This window comes from Tiliqua scincoides, chromosome 14, assembly GCF_035046505.1.
Source record: "Tiliqua scincoides isolate rTilSci1 chromosome 14, rTilSci1.hap2, whole genome shotgun sequence".
Lineage (NCBI taxonomy): Eukaryota > Metazoa > Chordata > Lepidosauria > Squamata > Scincidae > Tiliqua > Tiliqua scincoides.
In genome coordinates this window covers 14,341,599-14,367,920 of record NC_089834.1, presented here as the reverse complement: position 1 = coordinate 14,367,920, position 26,322 = coordinate 14,341,599, and the positions used below count along the sequence as shown (strand labels likewise).

Below are 26,322 nucleotides of genomic sequence, written 5' to 3'. Positions count from 1 at the left end.
TCCAGTGGGGCTGTTCTTATGTTCCAACCTTTTCTTTCCCCTTCAATTAGGAGGTGCTTTGGGTCAGATTATACAATTAAGCAGAAAAGTTTTCCTGGACTGCAAGGTTGCAGGTGCGGGGGAGGCGTGTCACACACCTCCCAGGAAAAAAAATTCAGACAGATATAGAATATCAGGGAACAGGCTGAGCTGAACTCTTCTGCCTAACAATCAAGATTCCTATATCCACAGAGGGGGTTGCTTCTCCCCCCTTCCCCCGAGTTCACTCAAATGCGGAATCATTACCCACTCAGTCCATACTTATCTGATCCTTGAATTCTAGGGCTTACCATCTATATCTGCCGATTGCATAAACTGGCTTCCTGAGAACTCAGTATTGCTGCATAAAGATAATTTTTTGCAAGATGTACCCAGAAGAGCTAGGATGGGGGGCGGGGAGGAATAGCAGCTCACACACCAACATCACACATTTCGGGGATCGTCAGCTCATGGGAATGTTGAGAATCTGTAGCGATAAGGTTGAAAGATAAAACAAGAGGAGGAGAAGGACAAAAAAGGGAGAGCACCAAGCAGAGAGAAGCACAGGCAGTCTTGCTTGAAAGAACTGAGTTTTAAAAGGGACAAACTAGGTTCTTTGTTTCCTTTCACTTTAAATATCACATTTCCCATGCTCCGAGGACACAAGGTCGTTCTATTCATTGGCCTCAAATCTTGTTCTGGAAAATTTAAAAAAAAACAACAAAAACCCCCACACACACCATAGCCATTTTGTTCCACTGACACCTACACAAAGCAGCAAAATCCTTGAGAATCCCGATTACGTGGTCTATGGAAACATAATTGCATTAAAACACCCGCTTTGCATTCTGGCTGGTACATGGAAAAACAGCACCCAAGGCTGCGCAAAGATTATCACAAGAGAGAGCCCAACTCCTAAAGGACTGGAGAGGGGACACACACAATAGAGGCTTGTAAAGTTATAAACAATGCAGGGGAGGGGGGCATTTGGCCTTGTCTTACAGAGCTCGAATTTGGGATCAAGCAACACGCTGGCAATAGGCTCAGGTCTGATAAAAGGAAACATTCTTTACGCCAGCCGTAATGAGCTTGTGAGACTCACTGCCACAAGATGGCCACTAGACTTCATAAATGTATGGAAAACGGAACCTCCAAGTAGAGACGTACAGTAATATAGTTCTTCAATACCAGAAGCCAGGAACAACAGGAAAGGTAGTCTTTGTATGTCACCTCTGAGTGCCCAGTGGTCAACAGGCAGAGCGCTACTGCAGCCAAAATGCTGGGCCCTGGTCTGCTTCAGCAAGGAGAAGCACAGAAGATCAAAAATGTTCTGATTAACGCAGAGGGCGCCTTTCACATGCCTACCTCTGACCCAGCTCCCTAGTCACCATTCCCCTTCTCTGTCACCAATGTTGCAATCTTAAATACACTCTCCTGCGAGTGAGCCCCGTTGAACACAGTGGTATTTACTCCTGAGTAAACACACATAGGATTACGCTGCAAGTCAAAGTTCAAGATGTAACGACAATAATCACGTATTTTTCCCCTGTTTATTCCTACCTCCACTTCTCTCCCCATGTGGATTTATAAATGGTAAACCCTTCAGGGCAAGGACACGCAAAAAATTACTAGTGGTGTTTGCTTCCTGCAAGTAAGATAGGGTGACAGCCTTTCACAGAACACAACAGGCTTACTTCTGAGTAAAACGAATAACACCATTTTCAAAAACTCTATTATTTAAAATAATAGTAATTAAAAGCAATTAATAAGTCCGTATCTTAATCATGTGTACCTCAGGCTTCACTGGAAAGCTCTATGTGGGCCAGGTGCAGTCTTCGGAAGGGAGCCTTAGAAGGCCAGCTCCTGTCTGAAAAGCAAAGTCTCTAGTCCTCATTGCACAAGCATACTCCAGCTTCGGACCTTAAAATCACCTCATCCACTCAGACCCTCACTGCCAAGGAAGCAAGATGCTCCAGAGCCGTCCTCTTGCACTCCTACTCTCTACGCTGCTAGAGAAATCAATAAGCTACAACAAAAAGAGAAGAACTTAAGAGACTGGCTGGCTAGGATTGGAGGACAATTAAATCCAGTATCCTCCCTCCTGCAATAGCCAACCTGGGAAGCCCACAAGCAGGGATGAAGGCAATGGCTTACGGATGCTTTTAGACAAATTGCCAGTCAGATCCCCCACTAAGCCGTCTATAAACCAGTTCCTGTTTCAGCCCTGTGATTTTCAAGCACTGGTCCACAGGTGTTCCTTGCTAAGTCTGGGGGAGAGTCATTTGTCAGTAGGGCCATTGGGGTGTGTAAGCCCCCCGCAGCGCGGTGTGCCTTGTCAATGGTCCCAAAATGGGTGGTGGGCCTTGACAATTTCAGCGCCCTTCTGAGCGTGCCGTGAGACGCAAAAGGTTGAAAATGGCAGTTTTAGCCCATGTCCTGAATAGCAGTGGATGACTCTGAGCGCCAGTCTGAGCAGAGCGGGAGAAAAGCTTAATGCTGTGCCCAATGACGACCCTCCGGCTTGTCCCCTGCCCTGAGCAGTTCCCCCCCCCCCAGACCCAAATCTTCCCTCTTGGGCGGACAAACCAGGAAGGGTCCAGCGCAGAATGCCGGATCTCCACTCCTGGAAGACAAGGCGGAATCCTGAGCTGCTCCTCTCTCTGCAGGACGCCTTCCTGCCAGCCACAGCCCGGGTTGCCCACCCTGGCCGGACAGCCCGGCCCCCGGCAAAGGCTCTGGGCAAGCCCACCGCAAACCAGCCTGGCTGTTGGCCAAACGCTTGGCCGGCCGGCTGAGGAGGGGGGCTTGGCACGGCTTTGTGCGGTCAGCAAAGGGCAGGGGTCAGCAGGGGGGCCTGCAGGTCTCCCAGCAGGGCCAGTGCCAGGGGCCTGCAAGCGGGGGGGGCACAGCCGCCCCTGCCCAGCGCATCCGGAGCAGGGGGGTGCTGGGGGGGGCCTGATGCCGGGAGGGGGAGCCCCCTGCGGCCCAGGGCGGGCCGGGCCAGCCCCTCCACCCGCCCCCGCCCCGCCCGCCCGCAGCGCTCACCTGCCGCGGCGCGCCTCCCCGGCCCGCGCAGCCCGCCGCCCCGCAGGCTGCCCATCGCGCCCTCCCCGCGCCAGATGCCGCCAGCTGCGCCCCGATTGGCTGCGCCGCCCGGCCGCTCCCGCAGAGGCGCCTGCGAGTGGCGCGCGGCTGATTGGCCGGCGCGGCCCGGAGACGCCTGGCGGGGCTCTGCTGGCTGCGCAGGGCGGGGGCTCAGAGCCGCCGGCCGGGGCTGCGGGAGGGGCACCCGCCGGTGGGTGCAGGCGGAGGACCCACTGGTGGGTGCAGGACCCAGCGATGCATGCAGGAGCCTCTGATGGGTGCAGGAGGACGACCCACTGATGGGTGCAGGACCCACTGATGGGTGCAGGAGGACGACCCACTGATGGGTGCAGGAGCCACTGATGGGTGCAGGAGGAGGACCCACTGATGGGTGCAGGAGCCACTGATGGGTGCAGGAGGAGGACCCACTGATGGGTGCAGGAGCCACTGATGGGTGCAGGAGGAGGACCCACTGATGGGTGCAGGAGGACGAGCCACTGATGGGTGCAGGCACCCACTGATGGGTGCAGGAGGACAACCCACTGATGGGTGCAGGCACCCACCGATGAGTGTAGGACCTACTGATGGATGCAGGAGGAGGACCCACTGATGGGTGCAGCACCCACTGATGGATGCAGGAGGAGGACCACCTGATGGGTGCAGGACCCAGCGATGCATGTAGCACCCACTAATGGGTGCAGGAGGACGACCCACTGATGGTTGCAGGAGGAGGACCCACTGATGGGTGCAGGAGGACGACCCACTGATGCATGCAGGACCAACTGATGGGTGCAGGCACCCACTGATGAGTGTAGGACCTACTGATGGATGCAGGAGGAGGACCCACTGATGGGTGCAGGACCAGTGGGGCCCGGGCCTCCAGCGGCAGACTGCAGACATTTGAGCCTCACCTGATGACAGAGCAGGTGCCGGTCCTCAAAAGCACACATGCAGTCCCTTCTGCCACAGCAAGGCAGCTGCTGTCAGCAGTCTTTCCCTGGAAGCAAGGCAGTCCCACTGCATCCAGACCGCAAGCCTTTACAGTGCAAGCCTAGCCACATTTACTCTGAAGTCAGGGCCCAATCCGATCCAGCTTTCCAGCACGATGCAGCCCCCCAAATCCTGTGGCACACCTGCAGCCCATGCACAGCACACCAGTGCGCTACAGCACGGCAGCTGAAAATAGCTGGTTTTGGCTCTGGATATAAACTGGTGTAGCAAAGCAAGTTGCAAGATCAGGACTTTCCTAGCTTGAACCTTGCACTCCCTTTTCCTAGCTTGAACCTTGCAATGGCCTGAGACAAGCACCACCCTCTCAGCCTCAGTTTTCCCCATCTGCAATGTGGGAATAATATTTCCTCACCATTGTTACCAGGCCAGCAACAAGGTGAGACACATAATGCTCGCTGCACACTCATAAAGCACCATGCAATTCATATTAAAAAGCAATAACACACTGGAGTTCATCTAACAAAACAGGCTTTCGGGTGCTCAAAACACTCTACTGATCTGAGAGGCAGGTCAGTCTTATGTGTCCCCACACTGCACCTGTGAGGTGGGCGGGTAGCCCAAGAATTCACAGCACATCACTCAATCTCTCACAGCACAAGCTGTATGTGTGGCGACTTGGAAGCAAGACCTATTGTGGTCCAATGCAATTTCCTCCCAGGTGTGTATAGGATTGCACACCGAGCCGCCTTGCTACTCAAGCTCTTAGTGAATACTCTGCCTGTAAACACGCAAGTGATAGATTTACTAGAGGTTCTTATGTAGAGATTAGGGAAAGTTCAGAAAGCGAAAGGCTCCACACCAGAAATAACACATCAGCTACTTACGGCTCACCCGGGATGACTGCACCTCCCTCCTGGCTTGGGTGGTAGGTCTGCCCTCACTTAGAGGCTCAGAAGAAAAAGCAGAGCCCACACGATAACAGCCAGGGCAGCCTCGGTGTTTACCTCCCAAGATTGGACACAAATCATACATTAAACTTCCTCACCAGTAAAGCACACCCACAGTCGGGTGTATCAGATGGAGAAACAGACCGGTGTTTCTCACCCATGCTTGTATACTGTCGCTACAGAGTTATCTGATAATTCCTAGACACCGCACCCAGCATTAAGTCTTTGCACTGGGGCTTCACTTGTGGCCTGAACTGCCAGTGACTCAATAAGAATCAGGCAGAGAGAGAGAGTCTCAGGGCTCAATCCTATCCACCTTTCCAGCACTCATGCAGCTTTGCCCAAAGGGCATGTGCTATGTCCTGTGGCAGTGGTGGGGCAGTCACAGAAGTCTCCTCAAGGTGTGGGAACATTTGTTCCCTTACCAGGGGCTTCATTGTGACTGCATCGGTGCTGGAAAATAGGGTTGGGCCCTAAGGCTGCAATCCTATGCACACTTTCCTGAGCGGCCCACTTGGAGGCAGGCTGTGCAGCATGGCCTTTCCCAGTTTGAAGAGACACTTGGCCAACAGTCTGAGGCAAAGAGGCAAAGAAGGAAGGCCCATAGCCAGGGAGACAGACCAGGGACTGCACTTGCTCACGGTGTGGAAGGGATTGTCACTCCCGAATTGGCCTTTTCAGCCACACTAGACGCTGTTCCAGAACCACCTTTCAGAGCGCAATACCAGAGTCTTTCGAGACTGAAGGTTGCCAACATCATCATCAACTTTCCTGGGAGTATGCCCCACTGAACTCAATGGAACTTACTTCGGAGTAAGGAGGGCAGGAGGTCTGGTCTAGAGGGTAGAGCCTCCATTTGCCTGAAGTTAACATCCACAGGTCGCCAGTTCGAGGCCACCGGCACTGTGAATGGCGAAACCTTGAAGCAGCTGACAAGCCTAGCTGAGTTATTCCACCTGCTCTTTGGCCACCCTTCAAGTGAGATATGAAGGAGCTGCTTGTCAGCCTGCGTGGGAGGAAACTGGAGGCCAGAATGTGATACCAGATCATAAAAGATCCATCTGAAATGTTGTGGTTCTTGAAAGACAGAAACTTCTTCAATTGTAAAAATCCCTACAGGGATTTAGTACAGCCTGCCTATGTAAACCGCCTTGAATAAAGTCTGAGGAGAAATCTGATGACCAAGAAAGGCCATCAGATTTTTTTGGCTGTTGGTCAATTTAAAATTGTATTGTATTATGGAGGTTTTTATGGAAATCAGGTCCAAGATTTTAAAGTACCTCCACCCAGACACACCGACTCTGACCAGTCAAGCAGAGGAAGAAATCAGCCGTCTGCTCAGAAGCACTGACATCATCTTAGCAAAAAACAAATAAAAAGAATAGCTCAGGTCGGGACTCATCTGACTTTATTACTTTTGCAAGCACTAAAAGCTGGTCTGAGCGGATCTCCAGCTCCGAGATCCCGACTAAAGGGCGTTCCCATTGCAGAGGCCTTGAATAATGCAAGACTAAAAAGACCCATCATCGCTCAGGGTTCCGTTACAAGAGCTGTCTGGAAAGACTGGCCATTTGGAAAGAACTCTGTTGCCAGTGGACTTTGGACACAGGTGCGCCTTTCAGTCTGAAAAGCACCGGGTTACCTGCCAACAGGCACAGTACTGTGTCAACAGAAAGTCTGTTGGGAGTATAACGTTTGAAAGCGAAACACAAAAACAAAACCTCCGGGAGGTGCCAGGATTGAGGCTGGTGGTAATTTGCTGGGTTTAAACAGTGGGTGACTTGAAGAGCCACGTTAGACGGGCTATACAGTTGAGTAAGGTCGCCTGTGCCTCTGAATAGCAATAAAATGAGCAAAAGTCTTTGACTCCCAAACCCTGTCTCAGATGCATGAGGGCTCTTGATCTTTTCTCCCATCTCCTTATACGTTGGTAGCAAATATATATATATTCCCAGAAATGGAATATCAGTTCAGATCATACCGTTCTCCTGACTGACCAGGGGAAGCCCTGAACAGCAGAGCATCGAGGCAAGAGTACCAGCTTTGTGCATCTCTCATTCTTGATTGCTAAGGACTGCTAAGGGAAGAAGCAGTGACAGGTTTAGGGAGAGAAAGAGAGCTGGCAGGCACCGCCTCCCCAAAGAACAAATGTCTACTAACATCTAGGTCATTGGTTCCCAAACGTTTTAGCACCAGGATTCACTTTTTGAGATGACACTCCGTCGACTCCTCTTCGCTAAATTTTGCAACCACCCTGTAAAGTAGGCTGCCATGACTCCCAAGTCTGCAGGCACAAGGCAGGTCAAGGCCTGGTAAAATTGCCCAAGGCCATCCACTGAAGATTTACATCCAGGTCTCTGGGGTTGAAATGCAACAGTGGCCGTATGGCTGTTACCTGTGCATGAAGAAATGTATGTACAGTGCGCCCTCCTTATCAACTCATCTCAAAAAAGCTGCATCTCAGAAAAGACATAGCGGAAATGGAAAAGGTGCAAAAGAGGGCGACTAAGATGATTACTGGGCTGGGGCACCTTCCTTATGAGGAAAGGCTACGGCATTTGGGCCTCTTCAGCCTAGAAAAGAGACGCCTGAGGGGGGACATGATTGAGACATACAAAATTATGCAGGGGATGGACAGAGTGGATAGAAAGATGCTCTTTACACTCTCACATAACACCAGAACCAGGGGACATCCACTCAAATTGAGTGTTGGGAGAGTTAGAACAGACAAAAGAAAATATTTCTTTACTTAGCGTGCGGTTGGTCTGTGGAACTCCTTGCCACAGGATGTGGTGATGGCCACTGGCCTGGACGCCTTTAAAAGGGGATTGGACAAGTTTCTGGAGGAAAAATCCATTATGGGTTACAAGCCATGATGTGCATGTGCAACCTCCTGATTATAGAAATGGGCTATGTCAAAATGCCAGATGCAAGGGAGGGCAGCAGGATGAGGTCTCTTGTTATCTGGTGTGCTCCCTGGGGCAATTGGTGGGCCGCTGTGAGATACAGGAAGCTGGACTAGATGGGCCTATGGCCTGATCCAGTGGGGCTGTTCTTATGTTCTTAACTACAATTCCCAGGAATCCTTGCAGGTCTCTTGTTATCTGGTGTGCTCCCTGGGGCATTTGGTGGGCCGCTGTGAGATACAGGAAGCTGGACTAGATGGGCCTATGGCCTGATCCAGTGGGGCTGTTCTTATGTTCTTAACTGACTTGGTACCTGCAGATACCGAAATCCTCCGAGGCCAAGCCCACAGCTTGAGGGCCTCAAAGGGCCTTCTGGTCACATCTGGAAGGTGCTCTGAAGTGTGGGCAGGTCACGCCTTTCTGCAGATTTAATTATTTGCAGAAATCAGTATCTGCGGTGTGTCTGGAATGGATCCTCCGTGACACCAAGGGCCCACTGTATATACGTAGATTTGGAGCAGCGGTCACAAGACTTGGAGCAGACAGTCTCCATTTCCAAACAGGGAAACAGCACTTGTTTCGAGGTTAAGGCAGATGGGGAAATTTGAAACATCAGCACATCCCACCACATTTGCAAAGACGTTGTACAATTTGCAAGCGCGTTACCAGCTAGCCAGCCATACAACAGTCCTTCTGTGTCTAAAATCTGCTTTCCCTTGGGGTGGGTGCATCTCTAAATCCTGCTGGCCAAGCCATACCAGGAAGATGCGAGCATGGAAAACGTATTTTGGCCAAAGCTATGCAAAGCATGCAACCGACAGACTTCCATCTTTTTCTTGGGAACAAGACAAATTTTTTTACATAGAATAAAAAACACAGTTTATAGATAAGTTATCTCCAGATATTGTTCATTGCAAACCTCAATACACGTTAGAAAACTTGGGGGGGGGGGAGGGAGAAATGTATAGGTCCATTTCAGTGCCAGTTCAATGCAGTTCATGCAGGAGAAATTCCCATAAGAATGTGGCTCTGTTCGAACACCTCACTTGAAACCGTTGATCAAGGGAACTCCCCGAGCAGGAAGCTCCTGGTCCAACTGCCGGAAGTGCATGGCGCACTGGTTCCTCTCTTGGGTTTTGCCCAGGCTGTGGAACAGCCTGGCCTGGAGGTAGAAGACATCTCGGAGTTGCTCCTTGCAGTCCACTTTTGCAAAATACGTTTTGGCTTCGTTGAGGTTCAGGATAGCTGATTCCAGAGCTGGCAGAGGGAAGGCGACGTGCTTAAGGTTCAAGCGCACAAGCGGTTCAAAAATGTTTCCACAGGCTCAAGGGCATAGATCCCTGCTAAGTCAGACTGAAGGTCCTTCTGATCAACCATCCTCCAGGAAGCCCACAGGCTGAAAACAAAGTCACCAGCCTTCCCCCCTATCCCCGCTACGGCCAGTCTCCCCTTACTGACATTTCTGACTCATCTGCTCCACCCCTGGTTTCCCAGAAACCATCCTGGGCAGCAAAGCTCTCACCTGTACGCCCCACACACAGCAACGGACAAACTAGTAGTGGCTAAGGAAATGAAGAAGGAAGCAGCACACTCCTGGGAAGGAACAGCACGGAGAAGGGACTGCCCTTACCTTCTGCCTTCTTCTGGGGACTGTAGGAGGCCGCAGAAGCAATCTGGCACTTGGCGACCAAGAACATGGCGGCCCCTTTGTCCAGCACAGCCCCGTGAGCCAGGATGGGCTCTATCGCCATGTTCAGAATGCTTAGCGCTTGCTCCGGAATACCAAGGATTAACTGGCAGGCAGAAAAACACAAAACCCGAACAATTTGTCAGAATTTGTCAACTGGGGGTTAATACTACCTTGCTGCCCTGATCCTTATGCTGCTTATACATGGTCGAATTACCATGAGGCTATTTTACTACATTACCTTCATAAGAACAGCCCCACTGGATCAGGCCATAGGCCCATCTAGTCCAGCTTCCTGTATCTCACAGCGGCCCACCAAATGCCCCAGGGAGCACACCAAATAACAAGAGACCTGCAAGGCTTCCTGGGAATTGTAGTTAAGAACATAAGAACAGCCCCACTGGATCAGGCCATAGGCCCATCTAGTCCAGCTTCCTGTATCTCACAGCAGCACACCAAATGCCCCAGGGAGCACACCAGATAACAAGAGACCTGCAAGGCTTCCTGGGAATTGTAGTTAAGAACATAAGAACAGCCCCACTGGATCAGGCCATAGGCCCATCTAGTCCAGCTTCCTGTATCTCACAGCGGCCCACCAAATGCCCCAGGGAGCACACCAGATAACAAGAGACCTCATCCTGGCGCCCTCCCTTGCATCTGGCATTCTGACATAGCCCATTTCTATAATCAGGAGGTTGCACATGCACATCATGGCTTGTAACCCGTAACTGATTTTTCCTCCAGAAACTTGTCCAATCCCCTTTTAAAGGCGTCCAGGCCAGACGCGATCACCACATCCTGTGGCAAGGAGTTCCACAGACCAACCACACGCCGAGTAAAGAAATATTTTCTTTTGTCTGTCCTAACTCTCCCAACACTCAATTTTAGCGGATGTCCCCTGGTTCTGTCCCCTGAAGAAAGCAAGTGGTTGAAGTGTGCCCTCACATGGGGAGAGCTGGTTTGCACCATGCCAGAACCTACCTTCCCAAATTAATTTCACCTTGGCAGAGCCTAAGACCGGCAGCCACCACGAATGGTGGAGGGGTAGGGCATTCATACAAGACATTCGCCATGCAGAATATCACATGATGAGATAATAAAAAAGAAAGTCACCTAACATCCCCACATCCTAAACAGGGGCTAAGAGAAGTCACATCTCAGAGCGGCAACTCTAATCACTGTAAACCAAGCACACGCAATGCTGCCATCGATGCACATTCTTCCTCCGTTTGTCCCTGCCCCCACTTCCCTCCCGTGTTGAATTCCAGACTGTAAGCTTCTTGGGGCAGGGACCCATCTTGCTGCACTTCGTAAATGCCATGTGCGTTAAAGGCTATGCAAATAACATCACACACAAATGAGAAGTCACAGCATCAGCCCAAGCCACAAATACCTGGGAGAAGGCCAAGTTGAGTACAGTTTCGGAGGCCAAATGTTGGAGGCGGTATTCCCGGGAACGAGCAAGTGCCTGAAGCAGGACGGGGAGTGCTATTGTGTGACACTGAGACCCCCTGTAGAGTTCGGCTATGGACAGGAGCACCCTAAACACAAGGGGGAGAAACATCATTCTTGAAACTATTATTGGTGTTCCAGCTCTAGCCTTTTAAACCACATCTATTAGGCAGTGCCTCCCCCCCAACCTGGCCATGCTAAATGAGAAGAGGACATTGTGCCAGACAGCAGGGCTAGTGCTAAGATCTGGGGGTCTGGTCCCCCTGCCATAGGGCTCTTCCCCCAAAGGACAAGTGTTGTGGGGTGGGGGTCTGCTCAGGGCTCTCGCCTCCTACCTAATCACCATCTCGGTGTTTTTAATTTTCTGGCAGTGGATCAAGAGCTTCTGCAGGAGCTTGTGTGCCTCCGTCATTTGATTCTGCGCTATCAGTACGAGGGCTTTTCTGAAAGAGAGAGAACCACAGAATCGCACACGCCTACACAGACTCACACGGACAGCACCTCACACAAGCCATAAGGGTCCAGCATCTTTCAACCTCTGCTTGTCTCAAACAGGAGCCTTGCGCTTGCTGGCTCTGGCCCCGTTCTTAAGTGTCGCTCCCTTTGAAATCACCCGGGCTTCAGAATGTTAGACCGGCTGGACTATTATGACCAAAACGTCTAAACATTTAATCTCACAAACCAATCGCAGAGGAAGTGAGCGCCAGGGCAGTCCACCAATGAAATGCTAAAAGTTTCTGGTTCAAACCTAGGTCAAGAGCTCTACTGTATTCGCACAACCAGCGTTCCACACCAAGTCAGCAGCATGTCATTTCAGGAGCCCGCCAAGTGAGTAACGAGCCTTTTCAGACTGGGCAGAACTCAGCTTTCCCTCCAAGGGGTTCACTAATGAAGTCCTGCTTTAATCTGCACAGTCCCACTGGGCAGGCTCAGAAACTAGGGTTGCGTAGACAGAATCCTGTGTGCTCTAAACATGGTGAGCCCTCCAAGGCAGGGTGTTCTGTGCAATCAATGGCACAGAGTCACTGAAGATTTTCCAAGAGTCCAGGAAACAGGATTTCACTCCATTATGCAAAAGAATGTATGCAAATATAGCTGTCTGCACAACACACATTTTTATTTTATTTTGCACAGCAGAAACAGAGCCTGGCAGGAACAGCTTAATAATAATAATAATAATAATAATAATAATAATAATAATAATAAAACTTTATTTTTATCCCGCCCTTCTCCCCAAAGGGCTTACACAAGTAAAGACACAACACTTTATCTTTCACCCCACAGACAGCATAATTCCATGTTAATAATAATTCCCATTTCAGTGGGATGTCAAAAGAGGACTTTATTTCTGCAGGTTTGCAATCACTTACCTGTAAACCCCCTCGATGCTATTCAGGGCTGTAATCCCAGGCACCAGTGAATTGGCGATGTGGTACTTGCCGTCGTTCATAGCTCTGTCAAACTGGATTTTCTGATCAAACAGCATCCACAGCTAAGGTGTTTTGGAAACAGATCAAGAACCAAGACGAAGGAATTCTTATTTAGCACGCTCTTATGTACAGACGCAGCTATTTCATATTCTGACTTCCAATTAACTCATTAGAAATAAGCAACACGCATTTATTTTTAAGTTAACAGGCTCAAAACTATTATTGCCATCAATGGCAGCAATGGAAATGGAAAAGGTGCAAAAGAGAGCGACTAAGATGATTACGGGGCTGGGGCACCTTCCTTACGAGGAAAGGCTACGGCATTTGGGCCTCTTCAGCCTAGAAAAGAGACGCCTCAGGGGGGACATGATTGAGACATACAAAATTATGCAGGGGATGGACAGAGTGGATAGGGAGATGCTCTTTACACTCTCACATAACACCAGAACCAGGGGACATCCACTCAAATTGAGTGTTGGGAGAGTTAGAACAGACAAGAGAAAATATTTCTTTACTCAGCGTGTGGCTGGTCTGTGGAACTCCTTGCCACAGGATGTGGTGACGGCATCTAGCCTGGATGCCTTTAAAAGGGGATTGGACAAGTTTCTGGAGGAAAAATCCATTACGGGGTACAAGCCATGATGTGTATGTGCAACCTCCTGATTTTAGAAATGGGCTGTCAGAAGGCCAGATGCAAGGGAGGGCAACAGGATGAGGTCTCTTGTTATCTGGTGTGCTCCCTGGGGCATTTGGTGGACCGCTGTGAGATACAAGAAGCTGGACTAGATGGGCCTATGGCCTGATCCAGTGGGGCTGTTCTTATGTTCTTAACTACAATTCCCAGAATGCCTTGCAGGTCTTCTTGTTGTCTGATGTGCTCCCTGGGGCATTTGGTGGGCCGCTGTGAGATACAGGAAGCTGGACTAGATGGGCCTATGGCCTGATCCAGTGGGGCTGTTCTTATGTTCTTAACTACAATTCCCAGGAAGCCTTGCAGGTCTTCTTGTTATCTGGTGTGCTCCCTGGGGCATTTGGTGTGCTGCTGTGAGATACAGGAAGCTGGACTAGATGGGCCTATGGCCTGATCCAGCGGGGCTGTTCTTATGTTCTTATGCAGCAAGAGCATCTGGTGGACTGGAATCGACAGGACTGTTGGAAAAGGGCCCTGTGGGGGGTGTTGGACCGAGGGTTTGGAGGGGAGCCTGCTGTGGTGGTGGCACGGCAGTACTCTGCCTGCAGGGAGCTTACAATTTAAAAATCAGACTGTAAGCGAGCCTCTTGCAGACAGCAAATATTAGTTTTGAGGGGGGGGGGATGCTGTAAGCTGCTCTCTGAGCACACAAGATATAAATAAAGGAACAAAATGGCGGCTCACCCGGGCATGCTGACTGTTGGGAGGGAATCTCTCTTTTAAGTGCTTGAGTATTTCAGAGGCGGCTGCAAAATAACCCTGATGCGTAAAAAGAAAGACATCCTGGAGTGAGTGAAGAAGAAATTCTCAGTGCCCCCCAGAAAGGAAGAGGAAGTGCACAAGAGAGGAGAGCCCCAACGCTCTAGCCCATCGCTCTCTTCTCCTCCCTTTCCGAAAGCAGATGGGAGAGAAGACAGCTGGAAGACCCGTTTGACTCTCGCCTGCTTGCAAGAGAGTGTGCGCCGTCATTGATCTGCAGCCCTCTCCTGCTGCAGAACCAGGGCTGCCCCCGTCCCATGCGTCACCTGTTCCGCGTGCAGCTCAGCCAGGTGGCACAGCACCACAGCAAAAGATTCGGTGCTGTTCTGCTGCACACCCACGTTCACTGCCTCCAGGCTGTTCATGCTAAGCAGCATCTGGGCTTGCTGGACCGCCATGGTGCTGCGGGGAGAGAGTTTGGTTGGCGTCGCGGAACGAAGCGCCCCCAGCAAAAATACCCCAGACCGACGACCGAATCCCGGAAGTCTCATTCAGCTGGTTTCAGAGACCTCAGGAGGCAAGGCCCACACGACTTCAGGAATGCCCGTGCAACCAGGAGGCCCAGAAACCCAAACAAAAATTGAAAGCAAACATTCTCAGAAATGGGAGTTCTGAAGCAGTCCCAGCTGCATTGGTGAAGGTTTTAACACACTGGATGAAGTACCTGTGCCCGTAAAGTCTCCAAATGGCCGTCTTTTGGGCAATGCCAATATCGATGAGCTCAGACAAGCTGTGTTTCCAGTGCAAGAGGTCCGAGTCCTTCAAAGCATCCATTAGCTTACTGGCCGTCTTCCCTGCCAAAGCTCTTTGCTGAACCAAGGATTGGATCCCCAGGGAAGCTAAATACTAGGAGGAAGAAGAACAAGGAAAAAAAAATACACTGTGCTTTTAAAAGGATGTGATTAATCACTGAGAGGCCCAAGTGAAAAGAAAGGCAGGTGGCATGAGTCACATAACTTCAGGGTGGGTTTTGTTTTGCAGAAACGGAGGGACGGTGGTAGCAAATGTCTGGGATAAAACAGGGAGCCTCTGGCTCCATGTGAGGTTGTCTCACATGGTGAGCTTCTAGGGACACAGGTTGGAGTATCTCCCTGATACCTATTCCAGATAGTGGAATGACTCTAGCCACTCTGGATGGCCATTTGCTCTCCCTAAAAGCCAGAATTACATAAAGCCTTCTTGTTCCGCTCTGTCCCCGTCCATTTCTCGAGCCGGGCAATGAGAGGAGGAGAGTGGGCACTTCGGCTAACCTGCTGCTGAAACAACCTCTATTGATCTCATGGTTAGGTTGGCCCTGTCACTAGCCAATGCTACCTGAGCTGCTGGTTACATCAGTCTAGTACAGAGTTTGAGATGAAGAGGAAGAGGACGTACCGGGAGTCCAAAATGCACAGCCTTCGTTACAGAGTGCTCCAGGAGCACGCAGCTGCCTGACTTTTTCTGCTCCAAGATGTTCAACCAGCTCTGGCAAAGAAGGGAATAAATGTGAACATAGGAACTGCTGGACAACCAGCTTACACTGACTATTGTTTTTTTTACACGTTCCGCATTGTTCGGTCCCACTGGCAGTCATCTCACGCAAGCCTGTTTTCCCAACCCTGCTACCCGAGAACCTTTTTATCAGGAAATGCAACCTGGAATATTTTGCATGCACAGCGCAAGCTTGACCACTGAGATACTAGCCCCTCCCCCAAACACACCACACTGCAGAATCCCAATGGGTCTGGTCTTCTTCACAAAGCTATGAAAGGAAAGCCATATAGTATCTTCGAATAAACGCAAGTCATCGTGCATACCAAAAGAGAGACTTGCATTAAGAATGGGTGTGGGAGGGAAACAAATCAATGGAGCCTGCAGTCCTAAGACTGGACAGCAAGTGGTCGATACTGGCTGCTTCAGAGAACACCCTAAAAACTCCCATAATGCAATTAACACAGCCATTGCACTCTGATATCCACTGGTGTGCCTCCCTCTCTTGTTACATTAACATAAGGAGATCGTTTACCTGACTTCATTAAAAACACCCACGCAAGCAAAGCAAAAGGGAGGGCATTTGCCATAAGAGATGAAAGTAAATTCAATGATGTTCTCTTCCTTTAACTGATTACAAGACTGCGCAGGAACGACAGTTATAGTGCATTGGGTTGGACGGGCTACAGCAGAACCAGACTGCCTTGAGGCCCAAGGTATCAGGAATTTTGGCAGGGGGAGGGAACGAAACATAAACAACAATGACGACATATTAAAGCACAATTTGAAGCTGCCCTTTCAGAAGGCGTTTGACACGGTCCCTCGCCAAAGGCTACTGAAAAAACTCCACAGTCAGGGAATTAGAGGACAGGTCCTCTCGTGGATTGAGAACTGGTTGGAGGCCAGGAAGCAGAGTGTGGGTGTCAATGGGCAATTTTCACAACGGAGAGAGGTGAAAAGCGGTGTGCCCCAAGGATCTGTCCTGGGACCGGTGCTTTTCAACCTCTTCATAAATGACCTGGAGACAGGGTTGAGCAGTGAAGTGGCTAAGTTTGCAGATGACACCAAACTTTTCTGAGTGGTGAAGACCAGAAGTGATTGTGAGGAGCTCCAGAAGGATCTCTCCAGACTGGCAGAATGGGCAGCAAAATGGCAGATGCGCTTCAATGTCAGTAAGTGTAAAGTCATGCACATTGGGGCAAAAAATCAAAACTTCACATATAGGCTGATGGGTTCTGAGCTGTCTGTGACAGATCAGGAGAGAGATCTTGGGGTGGTGGTGGACAGGTCGATGAAAGTGTCGACCCAATGTGCGGCGGCAGTGAAGAAGGCCAATTCTATGCTTGGGATCATTAGGAAGGGTATTGAGAACAAAACGGTTAGTATTATAATGCCGTTGTACAAATCTATGGTAAGGCCACACCTGGAGTATTGTGTCCAGTTCTGGTCGCCGCATCTCAAAAAAGACATAGTGGAAATGGAAAAGTTGCAAAAGAGAGCGACTAAGATGATTACGGGGCTGGGGCACCTTCCTTATGAGGAAAGGCTACGGCGTTTGGGCCTCTTCAGCCTAGAAAAGAGACGCCTGAGGGGGGACATGATTGAGACATACAAAATTATGCAGGGGATGGACAGAGTGGATAGGGAGATGCTCTTTACACTCTCACATAATACCAGAACCAGGGGACATCCACTAAAATTGAGTGTTGGGCGGGTTAGGACAGACAAAAGAAAATATTTCTTTACTCAGCGTGTGGTCGGTCTGTGGAACTCCTTGCCACAGGATGTGGTGATGGTATCTAGCCTAGACGCCTTTAAAAGGGGATTGGACAAGTTTCTGGAGGAAAAATTCATTATGGGGTAAAAGCCATGATGTGTATGCGCAACCTCCTGATTTTAGAAATGGGTTATGTCAGAATGCCAGATGCAAGGGAGGGCACCAGGATGAGGTCTCTTGTTATCTGGTGTGCTCCCTGGGGCATTTGGTGGGCCGCTGTGAGATACAGGAAGCTGGACTAGACGGGCCTATGGCCTGATCCAGTGGGGCTGTTCTTATGTTCTTAACTACAATTCCCAGGAGGCCTTGCAGGTCTCTTGTTATCTGGTGTGCTCCCTGGGGCATTTGGTGGGCTGCTGTGAGATACAGGAAGCTGGACTAGATGGGCCTATGGCCTGATCCAGTGGGGCTGTTCTTATGTTCTTAACTACAATTCCCAGGAGGCCTTGCAGGTCTCTTGTTATCTGGTGTGCTCCCTGGGGCATTTGGTGGGCCACTGTGAGATACAGGAATCTGGACTAGATGGGCCTATGGCCTGATCCAGTGGGGCTGTTCTTATGTTCTTATGCCCTGGGGACTTGATGGCTGAATTAGATACACACCTTATTTTTAACAACCCTGAACTCTAGAGACCAATCCCCTGTGGGATTTTTTCATTAAGAAATACAGAGAAAGCAAAAGCATCAGAAGGAAGCCAGCTGGAGAAGCAGGATTGGTTCAACTCTTGATGAGCCAGTCTTTTTTTTGGAAAAATCGAGATAGGAAGCTGGGAGCAGGGGGAGAAATGGCAGATTGCAGCCACGAAACCTTTCACAAGACTGGCCAGGACTCCTACACTCATAGCCTGTGGAGGTCTTATGGTAGATAACCGTTCCTCAACGCAGGGCCAGTGTGACAGTGCAGCTCTTTAACTGAGCACACCACAAAGCAGACAGAAAAGCAGCACATATCACTTGCGTCATTTATTTATATGGTGCCAACCACATACACTACGCTTAACAAAGCGCGAGAGGACAGGTCTCTGCCCCAAATCCTCCAGTCACAAAAAGGGGGGAAATGGAGGCAAGACGTATTCTTTGTTTTTATGCATGCTTTTTATTTCTAAAATCACTTTAATAGGAAGCCTCAGTAATCTTACCAAGCAGTGCTGCAGGCAGACGTGATCGTTGGACTCCTGTGCAATCCGCATGGCTTCTTGCAAGGCTAGCTCAGCCTGCTGGCTACAACCAAAGGAAACACAGATTAATGGGGAACCACCCAAAGAGGAGATGTTACAGGTGGGGCTCAAAAACCCCGGCGCCCAGGAAGAACTGGGCTTGGCAGTAGCCAGTGCTTTGGACTGGCAGAGCTTGCGTGAGTAGCCAAAAGGATCACTTTGCGACTGGAAGTCCTCTTTAGCACAAAGATCTAGCCCAGAGTCCTCCAAGGAAAAGATCATGTCCCCCACCTCCTCCCCACAACATCAAATATAGACAAAGAGAACCAGTGTACGCTGTGCATAGAGTGCTGAGCTAGGAAGGGGGAAGGTTTCAGTTCAGAACTCTGACATCAAACCAGCCGGGGACCTTTCAGCCCAACCCGTCGCTCAGGGCTGTTGTGAGAATGAAATGCCAGACAGAACCCTACATGCCATCCTAAATGTCTTCAAGGAAAGGTGGGCAAAAATGCAGTCAATGACTGGCAAAACCACCAGCCTTTTTAAGTTTTGGTTCCATAGCTGCGCTCCTCTATGTTGCACTTCTGCTTTGCCTCTTCCCTGGACCTCTTCGACCTCACCGGACAAAAGCTTTGGCTAATCTGCATGGCCTGCCCCTGAAGTGAGCAAGAAGACTCCTTCACCAACGGAGGACAACAGTTTATAAAGAGGCTGCAGCTGCTCTGAGCAGTGATTTAAGGGTGAGAAACTTGAACCCACACAGAACCAGAGTAGATGCTCCAAATGGGGGGGGGTGCCTTCACTAAATGACCATTTTGCAACAAGGTGACCACGACTGGACTCACTAGTGGCCAAAGCGGCAGTGCAAGGTAGCCAGGTTGAGGGCTGCGTATCGCAGGCTCCGCCCATAACCTTCATCGCCATTGCTCTTGCTTTCCGCGCCAGTGAGGATCAAGCGGTCAAAGTAGTGAAGGAGGCTGTGCGTGGAACTGAAGACATCTTGGACACGAAGGCTGTTTAAGTAGCTCAGATAGTGCTGAGGAGGCACAAAAGTAGATCGGCTGTCATCACAATCAACCTCAACGGCCAGCGCACCCATTTCACGTCCAGTGTTTTGCTGGCTATTTAGAAGACACTCAATGCCCACAACCAAAGATCTTGATGCTTATTTCAAACCAAGGTGCCTCCAGACTCTCTCACCTCTGCTGTTCTCACCCACGGGCACCTCTCTTCTCTGCCCTCTCTCAATTTTCCTAATACGGACCACCAACTTCTAGAGTTCTCCTCTCTTCACCTCATTCTCCCAGACTACTGCTTATTCCAACCCTCTCTCTTAGTTTCCTCCTCCCTTCCCAAGTGCCTCCTGCTTTCTAAGGCCCTCTGCTTCGTCCTTCCCTATTGTCTATTCAACCCCTCCCTCCCTAAATCCTTCTGCCTGCCTTTCCTCTCTGTGACATCATGGCAGTTCAGCCAATGACAGCCAGAAGCTTCAGCACCATTGCTTATACTGCCAACGCCAAACTGCTTAGTGCACGACTACAGTATAAAATATTCCCAACTGAGTAGAGGAAAACAAAAATAAACTTACCGCTTCAGCAAAATCTGGGTTAAATTTTAACAAGTTGTTCAGCTCCCTTTGTAAGGATGCTGGAGAGAGAGCTTTTGTTTCATCATTCTTCAACAAAGAAGCCTGTAACGGAAATTTAAAACCTGTCATTTGAGGAAACAAAGAAAACGTAGATCTGCTGGGGTTTAAAAAATAATCGCCACTTAATTTTATTCTTGTCAAAGCAACAAAACCCTTCCATGCTGGGAAGAAGAGAGGCTGACAGCAGGTTTACAAATTGCCATCGAGAGATTTAGTCAAAGCTTCATTATAAGATGCTCAAAAGCGGGAGGCTCTGGCTAATTTGATTATGAGAGATGAAAAGCTGGCTTAAAGGATTTCAGGAAAGATGCTACTCAGGCCTCATTTTTCACGACTGTACCCAGAAGTGGATGCAACATTTTTAAGCAAGCTTTTGACACTAATCAAGAAAAACAAAAAAACAAGCATTATTATTTTAGAATTAAGATGAAACGCCCACCATCAAACTTCTCCATCTCATTCACAGGGGGCAAAAAAAGAGCTGTTTGCGGAGCTCACCAAGTGCACAGCATTCCTCGAAGCAACTTTTTTTTTACCCAGAAGCTCACTAGAACACTATCCAATGACACAGTTTTACTCCAGTGGGTGCTTCTGGGGAAAAAAAAGGGAGTTTTCAGCTGCTGGGATGAGAGTTATGAAGAAGGGTAAGAACCCCCTCCCACAGAGTTTTGTCTCCTTGAAAGTTGACAAGGGGTTCAAGCTTTTGCTCCCAGTTTAGAGGCAAGCATTCCAGCAACCATTAAAGCCTCTGGGCAAACAGGGACTAAAATGAGAACATGGATGCTCAGCAATACACAACTGTCTTATAGATACAAAGCCACAACCACGTATTAGGGATACCCTTCCTCTCTGAAAGTCCAAGCAAGCAACAGGGAAATGTACTAACTGGGGAGCATATGACAGACTAACCAGTGTTTTAATAAAGAACCTGCTGATTCTACTGCTGAGGCCTAAAATCTTGCAGTAATGTTTGCACACAGCAGAGAACACAGAGTTCCAGAAAGGTACCCATTTTCCGACGACAGGCCAGTTAAACAGAATGTGCTGCTTCTCCTCCCCGGTAAGACACACAACTAACACACCTGCTGTGAAAGAAAGTATTCCGCCTGCTTCTGTGAAAGTGGCCCATTGCAAGGGATGTCTTCTTCCCTTTGAACAAAGAAGGAAAACTCACAATGAAATTCCTTAAACATTCTGGACATTTGAAGCACAGAGAGCACCGGGTTTTCTCTCCAGGGTCTTAGCTTTTCTAGTAGGCCACTTGGTCCAGAAGTGGGCCAAAAACCTAACCTGACTGCCCTCAGCATTAATTTGCTGGCTGAGACACTTTCAAAGCATTTAGACACACTGTTGCTTACTCAGATGTAACATCCAAGGGACTTATAAGGACTTCAACTAGTTTGCAAATCAGCCTGCAAGCGTTTAGCAAACGAGAAGGAAGATCAACCTGAGTTCCTCAAGCTCTTCTTTCTCCATCTCCATCTCCCCTTCACTTTTCTTCTCGTTGTTTTTGAAATATAGCTGAAGAGCCGTGTACAGTTTGTAAACCTGGCTGAAGGAAAGCTTGTTGTAGGCCAGGTTCATATGGCGCAGAAATAAGCCTATGGAGAGAAGAAAAGGAGCTTGTTCTCTTAAATTCATACACTGCCTTGTCCTGTCAGTTCACAGAGGTTTACAACTTAAGATGTTACTACATCTTCCCCATTTCGCAATGCTTATCTCAACCACTAAGGGGAGCCATACTTCACAGAAAACGCTCTGTGCATTCCATGCTTAAGAAAATAGTACATCAAAATCAAGTGCCCAAAATACAGCCAGCCCTCTTGGTTGAAGAACACACCTAATACGCCCCTGCAGCTGAAGGAGACGGGGAGGACCACCAGCAGCATGACAGCTATCTTTTAGGGAAGCTTCTCCACCAGATCTTCTCATTGAGCAACGCCCAATAAGCTTTCCTGAAATCCCAGGACTCATCAACCTAAAAAGCTTCCTTCTACTGTCCAACTACTGACAGAAGCCTAAGTGGCAGGCATGAAATATGGTGGTGGTTCCACAGGTCAGAGGAAGAACTAACATCTGCCCAGGAATCTTCCAGGAAAAAAACAAAAACAAAACCAAGCACAGTGGGGCAGGATGTGAAGCATCTTTATAAAGTTTTAATAGTAAACAGCACCGTACCAATTACACTTGTTTTGTGAACTTCGGGTTCTGTTCCACTGAACACCTCGGAAAGATCATCAAAGAATTGCTCCATATCTTTCAGTTCCCCTCCTGCCATCAGCTTGATCCTACAAGTCAAGCCAGGATACAGTAGTTCAAGTCACTGACCCATCAGATGGATTCCATCTAACCTCAGGGCAGTAGCTTTTCATGTTTCAGGCAGAAATCTTTCCCAGTCCCACCACCCGAGTCCTTTTTGTAACTGGAGACATCAAGGATTGAACCTGCACACTGGCAAAGCACATGCTCTCCCAGCAAGCCATGGCCCTCCTCAGTGATACAGACCAAAAGAACATACCTTATTTGCACAGAACTTGCTAAGTGAGGGCAGCATTCTTCGATTGCTTTAATCAATCGAGACAGTGTCATATCAGGGCCCTAGATGAAGCACAGGAAACAAGAGACTGTTACAATGATTCTAAATGTGCTTAGAAGCAAAGTGGATCTTCAGCCATCTTTCCCACAACTGGGAGGAATATACCATGTTTTGCTTATGTCCCTGGAGTACACCAATTCCCAGGCCGTGTGGCACAAGAAACAGAGTCTCCTGTGAGCCCAAAGCATTCACCCACAGAGGACACTGCTCAGTGTATCCCAAAATACCCCAAAGATCCCAGAATATTCCAGAATATCTCAAGACACTCTGGTCTAGTCCCTTCAGTCTCAACTGGGAACACCTAAAGCTATTCTGTTCAGTCAGTCACTCCCAATGCATTGGATGTAGCAGGCCTGCATTTAGACAGATACCTGCAACTTCTCTTGGATCAGAAACACAGGCTTTCTGCACATGCTGAATTCTTAAAGGCACTGGCTCATTCCCAGAGCAATAACTGTCCTCAATTCCACCTATTCCAGGAGACAGGCATTCAAAAGAAGATGCTCATTTGAGCCCCGCAACCTTTCATTTTACAAATAAAGCACAACCTGAAGGGATCCTTTCCTCCTCTAACGCTGCTGCCTCAGACTAGGGCAGGGAAAGATTTGGGTTCAAACCCCCATTCTGTCATGAAGCTCCCAACTGTCCTTGGGTCACATGATCTCTCAGCTTGACCTATACAGGTACAGAATCTGTCTCCTAGTTCTGGGGTTGTATGAGAGGGAGAAGAGCATCCCTCTATCTACCACCATATCCTGTGGCACTCCATCTGAGTGGCTGTCCCCTGGTTCTGGGGTTACATGAGAGAGAAGTGAGCAGCCCTCTATCCACCCTATCCACCCCCATATCCTGCGGCAAGGAGTTCCAGACATTCCATCTGAGGGGCTGCCCCCGGCTCTGGTGCTGTGTGAGAGGGAGAAGAGCACCCTCCATCCAGCAGCCTATCCAGTGGCAGGGAGTTCCAGACTCCCCACCTGAGGGGCTCCCCTGGCTCTGGTGCTGTGTGAGAGGGAATGCAGCAGCCCTCCACCCAGTGGCAGGGAGTTCCGCAGGCGGCTCTCAGGCCCGGCCCAGCCAGCCAGCGACCTGCAGCAGCGGCAGCAGCAGGCGGTGGAGGCGGCGCTGCTCGAGCAGGCCCGGGCGGGGCGCGGCGCGGCCCAGCTCGGCGACCAGCACCAGCAGCGCGATCCTGTGCGGCGTGACGCGGTCCTTGGAGCCGAAGACGTTCGCGTGCACCACGCCGTTGGTCATCATGGGGTTGAAGTACAGGCTTTCGTGCACGCTCGCCATCGCCGCTCGCGGGGGGACCGCGCCTGGGTGCACGCGCCGCGCGATTGGCCGCAGCCACCGCCCCGGCCCTGCCATTGGCCCGCGCGCCGACCAATCGCAAACGGTTTTCGCGTCTTCCCCTTCCCAGCCAATCAGGGAGCGCGATGGCGTGCACCCCTTCTCGGCTCCGCACGGAAACGCGGACCGAGCGCCGAAGGTTCCGTGGTGGCTTTGGCACCTCAGGGAGGCTGTGAGCAGGAAGGGGGGGCTCGGGGGAGCTGGCTGGGAGTGGAGGGGGGCCTGAGGGGGGCCAGGCTGCGGGCCTTGCAGGTGAGTCAATGGCACTGAAGGCAGTGGGGCTTTTCTCAAGCACAAAATAATGCAGGGGTGGAGGGAGTGCTCTTCTCCCTCCCACACAGCTCCAGAACCAGAGCACAGCCAGCAAGTGTGGTGTCTGTGGAACTCCCTGCCACAGGATAGGGTGGCGGATAGGGGGCTGCTTGTTTCTCTCTCATGCAACACCAGAACCTGTGGACAGCCACTCACATCGAGTATCTGTGGAACTCCTTGCCACAAGATATGGTGGTAGATAGAGTGGATAGAGGGATGCTCTTTTCCCTCTCACACAACACCTGAACCAAGGGACAGCCACTAAAACTGTCTGTGGAGCTCCTTGCCACAGGATATGGTGCTGGATAGAGTGGACAGAGGAATGCTGTTTTCCCTCTCGCACAACACCAGAACCAGGTGACATCCACTAAAATTGAGCATTGGGGAGAGTTAGAATTCAAATTATGTCTCCCTCACCCAGCTCTAGTGCTCAGCATTCTGGCTGTTGATGCTGAGAATGAGTGGCTTGCCTGAGGGCACATAATGAGCTTCTTGTTAAGGTGAGCTCTGACTCATCCATGCCTCAACTCTCATGCTCTGCCAGTATCCTAAATACAGTGCTGTGGAGGACAAAAAGCTGGTCTTGACCCGAGTCCAATTTTAGAGGGTGAGCCTTTCAGGTATACCTGTGTGTGTGCACTCTGTGTAACTAACTGCTATACACATGGATTCTGTAATAAATGATATAAAGGTATATATATATGTGTGTTGGCAACCTTCAGTCTCGAGAGACTATGGTATCGCGCTCTGAAAGGTGGTTCTGGCACAGAGTCTAGTGTGGCTGAAAAGGCCAATCCGGGAGTGACAATCCCTTCCACACCGGGAGCAAGTGCAGTCTGTCCCTGGTCTGTCTCCCTGGCTATGGGCCTTCCTTCTTTGCCTCTTAGTCTCAGACTGTTGGCCAAGTGTCTCTTCAAACTGGGAAAGGTCATGCTGCACAGCCTGCCTCCAAGCGGGCCGCTCAGAGGCCAGGGTTTCCCACTTGTTGAGGTCCACTCCTAAGGCCTTCAGATCCCTCTTGCAGATGTCCTTGTATCGCAGCTGTGGTCTACCTGTAGGGCGCTTTCCTTGCAAGAGTTCTCCATAGAGGAGATCCTTTGGGATCTGGTATATATAAGGTATATATAATGATATAATAATTAATAGTGTGGCCACTCAGTCTCAGTTTTTCATCTGTGAAATGGAATGAGGGGGACCTACTTCACAGTATAAAACCAGGGAAGAGTGCATAGTTAGTAGTAGTTGGCAACCTTCAGTCTCGAGAGACTATGGTATCGCGCTCTGAAAGGTGGTTCTGGAACAGCGTCTAGTGTGGCTGAAAAGGCCAATCCGGGAGTGACAATCCCTTCCACACTGGGAGCAAGTGCAGTCTGTCCCTGGTTTGTCTCCCTGGCTATGGGCCTTCCTTCTTTGCCTCTTTGCCTCAGACTGTTGGCCAAGTGTCTCTTCAAACTGGGAAAGGCCATGCTGCACAGCCTGCCTCCAAGCGGGCCGCTCAGAGGCCAGGGTTTCCCACTTGTTGAGGTCCACTCCTAAGGCCTTCAGATCCCTCTTGCAGATGTCCTTGTATCGCAGCTGTGGTCTACCTGTAGGGCGCTTTCCTTGCACGAGTTCTCCATAGAGGAGATCCTTTGGGATCCGGCCATCATCCATTCTCATGACATGACCGAGCCAATGCAGGTGTCTCTGTTTCAGTAGTGCATACATGCTAGGGATTCCAGCACGTTCATAGTTATAGTGCATAGTTATTACACATAGTTATAGTGCATAGTTATTACACATAATAAGTACAGAGGTTCTGTTGGTTCACTCTAACTATGAATTTGGAAAGGGTTTGTATGGTGTTATTTTAGGAAGAGTTGCTTACAGCTCTATGCAGTCCTATGCATGTCTACTTGAAAATAAGTCCCATTAAATTAAGTAGGACTTACTCCAAGGTAAATGTGTTTAACCTACTGTAACATAAATGCTGGGAACTCCACAAGAAGAATGATTGCTTTATACACAAGGTCTTGTATTTGGAAATGTCTGATTATTCATTTGTTTGGAGTATTTGCATTGTGTTTTAGGGTGCAATCCTAACCCCTTATG

General features: G+C 49.8%; 2 protein-coding genes across 10 annotated transcripts in view; both read right to left on the bottom strand.

Annotated features, from left to right (window-relative positions):
- Positions 1-3,149, bottom strand: part of CAMKK2 (calcium/calmodulin dependent protein kinase kinase 2) — a 33,044-nt gene extending 29,895 nt beyond the window's left edge. For 2 of the 8 annotated variants that reach the window (XM_066609529.1, XM_066609536.1), the window contains exons 1-2: positions 2,605-2,993; positions 1,811-2,044 (exon numbers count right to left, since the gene is read on the bottom strand). The gene's annotated coding sequence lies outside the window, so the exon portion shown is untranslated. Of the gene's footprint in view, positions 1-329; positions 525-1,810; positions 2,045-2,604; positions 2,994-3,063 lie in introns of those variants that run through there. The other 6 variants (XM_066609530.1, XM_066609531.1, XM_066609532.1 and 3 more) reach the window with 6 other exon arrangements.
- Positions 3,150-8,398: 5,249 nt separating this feature from the next.
- ANAPC5 (anaphase promoting complex subunit 5) lies at positions 8,399-23,862 on the bottom strand. Of its 2 annotated transcripts, XM_066609923.1 has the most exons (17): positions 23,659-23,862; positions 22,495-22,574; positions 22,155-22,264; positions 21,424-21,577; positions 21,059-21,125; positions 19,917-20,018; positions 19,174-19,364; positions 18,311-18,392; positions 15,300-15,389; positions 14,590-14,771; positions 14,192-14,327; positions 13,851-13,925; positions 12,416-12,537; positions 11,381-11,488; positions 10,987-11,134; positions 9,537-9,699; positions 8,399-9,163 (listed from the first exon to the last, which is right to left on the bottom strand). In XM_066609923.1, the coding sequence occupies exons 1-17, from the start codon at positions 23,860-23,862 to the stop codon at positions 8,949-8,951; spliced, it is 2,229 nt and encodes a 742-aa protein (XP_066466020.1). In that variant the 3' UTR covers positions 8,399-8,948. The 2 variants fall into 2 exon arrangements, with proteins under 2 accessions (XP_066466020.1, XP_066466021.1); XM_066609924.1 differs by lacking the exons at positions 22,155-22,264; positions 23,659-23,862 and having other exon boundaries at positions 8,412-9,163; positions 22,495-22,571.
- Positions 23,863-26,322: the final 2,460 nt, after the last annotated feature.

What these genes read in the sequence shown, in the direction of transcription:
- ANAPC5 (XM_066609923.1), bottom strand. Translation starts at nt 23,862, where the DNA reads ATGGCGAGCGTGCACGAAAGCCTGTACTTCAACCCCATGATGACCAAC. An exon ending in TCTGCCTGCAGCACTGCTTG is followed by an intron (nt 15,390 to 18,310) that starts GTAAGATTACTG and finishes CTTCTTTGCCAG; the next exon opens with AGCTGGTTGAACATCTTGGA. An exon ending in CCAACAGTCAGCATGCCCGG is followed by an intron (nt 12,538 to 13,850) that starts GTGAGCCGCCAT and finishes AAAACACCTTAG; the next exon opens with CTGTGGATGCTGTTTGATCA.